Genomic DNA, 6,411 nt, shown 5'->3' with positions numbered 1-6,411 from the left:
CTCGGGGCTGTCTCGGGTCCCTCAGGGCTGTGCCGGCGCTGGCTGAGCCGTCCCTGTCCCTCCTGTCCCGCAGAGGCTGAGGGCTGCGCTGCACTATGCTGTCGGGGGGCTGTGCCAGGAGGTGGAGGAGGATAAGGACGTGAGGTTCAGCAAACAAACCATCGCGGCCATCACGGAGATCACCTTCCGACAGTGCGGTGCGGTGCGGGGGGACCTGGGACAGGGGGGACACGGGTGGGACCTGGTGGGACTTGGGGATGACCTGGTGGGACCTAGGTATGACCTGGTGGGATGTGGGTGGGACCTGGGTATCACCTGGTGAGACCTGGATATGACCTGGTGGGACCTAGGTATGACTTGGTGGGACCTGGATATGACCTGGTGGGACCTGAGTATGACCTAGTGGGACCTGGATATCACCTGGTGGGACCTGGATATGACCTGATGGTACCTAGGTATGACCTGGGTGGGACCTGGGTATGATTGGTGGGTCCTGGATAAGACCTGCTGGTACCTGGGTATGACCTAGTGGTACATGGGTATGACCTCCTGGTACCTGGGTAAGACCTGGTGGGACCTGGGTAAGACCTGGTGATGATATTACCTGCTGTTACCTGGCTATGACCAGCAGGTCATATATCATGTCATATACAGGTACCTGGATATAACCTGGTGATAATATGACCTGGTGGTACTTGGATATGACCTAGTGGGACCTGGATATGACCAGCAGGTCATATACTATGTCATATACAGGTACCTGGGTATGACCTGCTGGTCCCTGGGTATGACCTGGTGGGACCTGGGTATAATCTGGTGGTACCTGTATATGACCTGCTGGTACTTGAACAAGACCTGCTGGTCCCTGGGTACACATGTGCCCTGCTCCTTCAGGAGCCACTGCTGGAGGGATGGGGCTGTAAAACAACAGCAGTCAAATAGGTGTCACTGATGCCATTCTCTTCCATTGCATTTTTAAAAGTACAAAACCCAGTGTTTCTGCTTTCCAGTCCTGAAACAGCATTTGAATGCTTGTGGAGATGGTGCGTCCATCTGCCTGTGCAAGGGAGTGGCACCTAATGCCCAGCACTGACAACTCTCAGCTGCACCTCTGTAACACATTGTGTATTATGTATCTCTGCCCACTCACAGTTAGCATTTTAAAATATTGGCATCTTTGTCTTTTCTCTAGAAACCTTTGCAAAGGACCTGGAAATGTTTGCAAGGTAGGCACTGCTACACTTGGTTGTTACCAAGGCATTTTTTTTTTTTTTTGTGTGTCAGATAATCTTTAAAACACATCCTGTAATTCTAGGCTTAAATGGTTCTGTTGGCTGCTTAAATAGTGGCTGTGAAGTTAGGAAACAGATATTCCCTCTAGGTTCTTCTTGATACTGGAAGTTCATGTATGTGGTACAAGTTGATTGTTCAGATTTAGGACTGTGTGTGATTGTCTAGTGTGTTGATACACAGCAGGGCTGGATGGTTTGGGGGTGCAGGTGCTTACCAACCTGCCTGTGTTTCACCTGGTTGCTCCAAGAAGGTAAGAGAGTGTTTTAAGCAGTTCAAACCTAACACAGTGACCTGCTGACAAGTGGGAGGGAACAGCACAGTGGTGGCTGAAGTTCTGGATGCTAAATATTCACACAGGGACTGGGGGAATTTAGATGTATACAAACAAACTTGCTAAAACAGTGTTTTGTGCTTGGTTAGAAGGGGCAGGTGTGGTTTGCTGGGTCCCCATTGGGCCCTTTGGCCAGTGAATTCAGTCTCTGAAGGAGATGCTCTGTGGCCTCTTACAGACAAATATATTAAGAGCTGTTTTTGACCTTTGTGCAGACATGCAAAACGAAGCACAATCAACACAGAAGATGTGAAGCTTTTGGCTAGAAGGAGCAGTTCCCTGGTGAGATTCACAGCATCTTCTGTCTCACACAATGTTCTTAAACCAGTTAATTCCTAAGAGCATTTGAATGAAGGATAATCAACTGTTGCTTAAGCAAATTCACTTACTGATGCTGCCAGTACTAATTCTAATTTGATGTGAGATTTTTTTCCTTCCACATGTGATTTGAAATATGCACCATGAACTTGCCTGAGAAGGCTGAGTAAAAGCCTCTCTGCAGTGTCTGTCATCTGTCTTGCAATAAGAATTTGCCCTGTTAATTTCTTTTCAACTTTTCTAATTTTTTTTGTGATCAAATGAAGTTCCCTGGTAGTGGACTGATCACTTTATTGTTCTCAGCTAAAATACATCACCCAGAAGAATGAAGAGCTTGCATCAAGCAACATGGAGCAAAAGGAGAAGAAGAAAAAGAAGTCCAGTGCAGCTAAGGCAGAGAGAACTCCTGGGGAAAGAGAAGCAGCTGTGGCTGAAAATGAAGATTCCAACTTGGAATGATTTGCCTTTCAAGTAATGTCTCAGGTCATTTTCTGTTATTTGTCCTAGAGAAACCAGAATTGGCCTGTTAAAGATTCCTCTTGCAGGTTAGCACCAGGAATGAATTTTTAGGTGAACTTGATTAGTTGGATTTTTACTGTTCTGAAAATGCAAAGTCTGTCAGAATTCAGTACAGCTTCAGCCAAAATGCCATAATTGCTCACAGAAAGGTATCTGACTGTTACTGAAATGGAAATCCTTTAAATAAAGACTTCAAGGCAAAACATTCTCCCTGTTAATATTAATACTCAGTAGGTGCAACACCCTCCATGCTGCTACTTAATTTCCCCAGTACCTGCTTGGCTTCCTCCTTGCTTCCACTTCTGATACATTTTGCACTTTGGATATTTTGTTCTTGCTTTCATAGCCATATCAACGTAGTTATGATTGTTTAATCAGAGCAGCTGGTGGAAATATCAAACCTAGTCCAACAGTAAGCTAAAAAGGTTTTAATGAGATGAGAACAAAATCTTGAATGAGTTTAAAAATAAGCCAGTTAGTACAAAAGCATCATGGTAATACACAAGTGATTAGGAGAATAACACAGCAGGCCAAATACAAGTCAAACTATTTCATTTCCACCTCTGCTGTGCTGTCCATGATAGTTCTCACCAGCACCCAAGAGCTCCTTACAGAGAAAAAGCACCAAAGGTAAATAAAATGAATTTCCTTTAACTGATGAAATCAGTGTGAGGATTCAAGCTCCTGAAGCCCAGGCTGGACTCAAAGCCAGGCAGCAACTGGCTAAACCCTCTGCCCTGTCCCTGAACTGTGCCTCAAAGTGTCCTCCAGAGAGCTGCATCCTTTGCTCTGACCATGGCAGGAGGACACAGTGAGCAAACTGCCCAGGGCTTCGGGAGCTGCATCCAGCACTATCACTTGGAAGCTTCTGGCTCCCAACCAGGTTTTCAGAGCTGAACCCTTACATGCTGTGCTTAGCAATCCCATTGTCCCAGTATTCTGCAAAAAAAGTCAAAATCCCTTTGGCAACACATGATTGGAATCATCACAGGAGTTTAAGCCTCAGGACAATGTCCAGATTTCACTTGTCTATAGCCACACCACAGTATGACCAGCAAACCGTGGCTCCCAGGATGGACCTTTGCTTGTATTGATTCTAATGCACAAAACAAACCCCAGCCAAGCACAGAGCTGAAATGCAAACAGCACTGCAGTCTCATTTCTTGCGTTTTGAGCTGGGCCAGTCCCCCGAGGGCAGGGATTTCTTGCCCTTGGATGTGCTCCGTAGGGAATGCAACGTCTGCACTTGCTGTAGGCGCTTGGAGAGCTCCTGGTCACAGGATTCCTGCAGGGCTCCAGCCTCCTGCTTGTCCCACCTCAGAGCTGAGGCCAGGGCTGCTGTGTCCTCCTTCAGCACCAGCTGTAGGGACACAGACTGCTAAGTGTTTTCTGCTGACTCCCCCACACTAACCCTCTGCCCACAGGAACAAGGCACCTGGTTAGTACTGGCACTTGGGAACTGGAGATGTTCTCAGACCTCCTCACCTCTCCCATGGGGCAGTGGATTTCCAATATTCTGCCAGCACTCAGAGCTTGAAGCTCTGTTGAGATATTTGAAGCAGTGACTTAGTTTTTACAGCAGGGAAAGGCAAGAGGAGCAAGTTCACAGCTTGGAATACCTTTCTCATGGTTAAATGATGCTGTTTTACAGAATCAGGTTTTAATTTTGATTTGGGATGTACAAAGGAAGTCTGGCTAGATGCATCTGCATACACAAAGGCCCTTGCTGGTCAGACAGCTGACTGGTTTGTCAGAGACCAAACCCAAGATAATTTTGTGGCTTTTCAGAGGACAGAATAAGGTACATGGACCAGTGTCAGCTGTTACATTACATAACAGAGGAGTTGCTCCAAACTGGGGGTAGTGTCACTGAGGAGGAGAAACTGATTAAATCTCACCACTTTGAGACTGAGCTCTACTGACATCACAGCCTCCAGGAGCAAGGACAGCTACCCTTGTAGCCTCTCTCTCCAGAGGGAGAGATTTGCCAGGATATGGTTATATTGTTCTCACCCACCTCTAGATCCTGACTGTCCAAGCAGAGCTCTGGAGCAGGTTTCTCCTTCAGAACAGTAAGGATCTGCTCACTCAGTGCTGTTGTGGCTGAAGGGCCTGTGCTGCTGGTGCCGGTGTCAACCACATCCATCTCCTTTCTTGGTGCAGCCTCAGGTTCTGGAAAGGAGCAGAATCAGCACAGCCCCTGACAAACACAGGACAGGAAAAGGGGCCTGCACTGCTTTGATGGTTGTGAGGTTTACATACATCCTATCCAGGTACATCCTCTAACTTAAGAAATCCATAGTGTTAAGGAGGACTATATAACTGAAGCTTTTCTCCCAGTATTCTACTCTCAGGCATTGAGAAATGTGACACAGCAGTGAGAGGACTCTCACCTGCCCAGAGAATTCTCACACTAGATACACCACACCAGCTCTTGCATCAACCCCATTAACAGCTGCTGAGCAAATGACTCACTCCAGTCCTTCACACTGTTTATTCCACTCAACTATTTCAGGCATCTCTGGAAAGCTCCTTCTCCAGCATCCCAGTGCTCCCTACCTGCTGCTTTGCTTAAGACACTGTCTTCAGTTTTCAGGGCCTCGAGATAGAGCTCCAGGAGCTGCCGTGACTGACGTTCCTCCTCCCGTCTGTCCAGCACCTGCTGAAGGGTGTCCTGCAGCACTTGGACTTTGGTTTCACTTTGGCCAAGTTCTTCTGCCAGGTCTGAGCGTGGCACATCGATAAGCACCTTAAAACAGTGAGAGTTTTCCTTAGAAACTCATCCCGTGGCACTGACTGCAGTACAAACCCTCCTCAAACCCAGCACGTTCCACAAGGCTTCTGGTCATAGCAAGTCAGCTGAGTTCTGAGAGGCTCCACCAGCCACCAAAAGCCAAAAGGCATCCAGAAAGGTGTGGAATCATGTGCATTTTTAACAGAAATCCTGAAAACTTGTGGCAAAGTGCCATTTCTTCACAGTGCATGGGAATACTCAAAGGAGCAGCTCACTGGGGAGGACAAGGGGCAGTTGTGGCCATGCCTCACCACAGACAAGGTGTTAAGCAGTCAGATAATCAATCAGCTCTGGAAAGTGACAGCAGTTCTCCAAACCCCTCTGGAGCAGACAAACACAACATCATGCTCAGCCTTCCCTCTGGACACGTTACACAGGAGTCTGGTTGTAGGGAAGGAGCTCACCTCAGCTGTCATTTGGCCAAATCTTGTCTTGCCCTCCCAGAACTGGAATGACACACTGTGAGGGACAGTCAGGGATTCAGAGCACCTTCCTCACACACTTCAGTGTTTCCCCTCAAGGAGAGATTTGATTCTGGCACCAACAGCCAAACAGCAGGAGCTGAACAAAGCCTGAGATCTCGTGTAGTGATCTGTTCTATGGGTGACACTCTGGCACCAACAGCCAAACAGCAGGAGATGAACAAAGCCTGAGATCTTGTGTAGTGATCTGTTCTATGGGTGACAGGCAGAGCCAAGCACAGGGATTGGGGGTTTCCCCACTGTACCTGGAGGTCTTCTTCAGACATCAGGATGATGTTAGACAGGTCATCCTTCAGCTGCCTGGCCAGCTGCTTCCACCTCTCTGCACCACTGTCCACTTCATCCGCAGCTCCCGAGAGCCAGGACGTTCCCCTGTCTGACACGAGAGCCACCAGTGTCATTCCTGAGACACCCTAGTGCCACCAGCTGTGTTCCAAACACCCATTCCATGCTCCCTCACAGCCTACCTGAGCTTCTGCTGGACCATTTCTCATCCTTGGCCAGTGCCACGAACATGGTGTTGGCTGGCAAACACAGGAAATAATCCTCATCGTCCACAATGGTCCCATCCTCTGCCAGCACCAGCGTGATGGGCTCCCTGGCCTTGTCGATGGCCAGGACACCGCAGGCTGCGGGACAGAACAACGACCAGAGTGAGTGCACATTTACCACCC

At 48.1% G+C, this 6,411-nt stretch overlaps 2 protein-coding genes across 2 annotated transcripts; one reads left to right on the top strand and one right to left on the bottom strand.

The window, feature by feature from the left end:
• Positions 1–73: 73 nt before the first annotated feature.
• Positions 74–2,401, top strand: APITD1 (apoptosis-inducing, TAF9-like domain 1; the record flags this gene model as incomplete). Its single annotated transcript, XM_009077421.1, has 4 exons — positions 74–197; positions 1,193–1,226; positions 1,840–1,906; positions 2,246–2,401. Coding segments are annotated over 4 exons (381 nt in total), but the record flags the coding sequence as incomplete, so codon positions are not given.
• Positions 2,402–3,617: 1,216 nt separating this feature from the next.
• DFFA (DNA fragmentation factor, 45kDa, alpha polypeptide) lies at positions 3,618–6,366 on the bottom strand (the record flags this gene model as incomplete). Its single annotated transcript, XM_009077420.1, has 5 exons — positions 3,618–3,821; positions 4,479–4,633; positions 5,021–5,210; positions 5,983–6,113; positions 6,205–6,366. Coding segments are annotated over 5 exons (842 nt in total), but the record flags the coding sequence as incomplete, so codon positions are not given.
• Positions 6,367–6,411: the final 45 nt, after the last annotated feature.

The sequence above is a fragment of the Acanthisitta chloris genome, unplaced genomic scaffold (genome assembly GCF_000695815.1).
Source record: "Acanthisitta chloris isolate BGI_N310 unplaced genomic scaffold, ASM69581v1 scaffold10456, whole genome shotgun sequence".
NCBI lineage: Eukaryota > Metazoa > Chordata > Aves > Passeriformes > Acanthisittidae > Acanthisitta > Acanthisitta chloris.
This window is presented reverse-complemented; position numbering and strand designations above follow the sequence as displayed.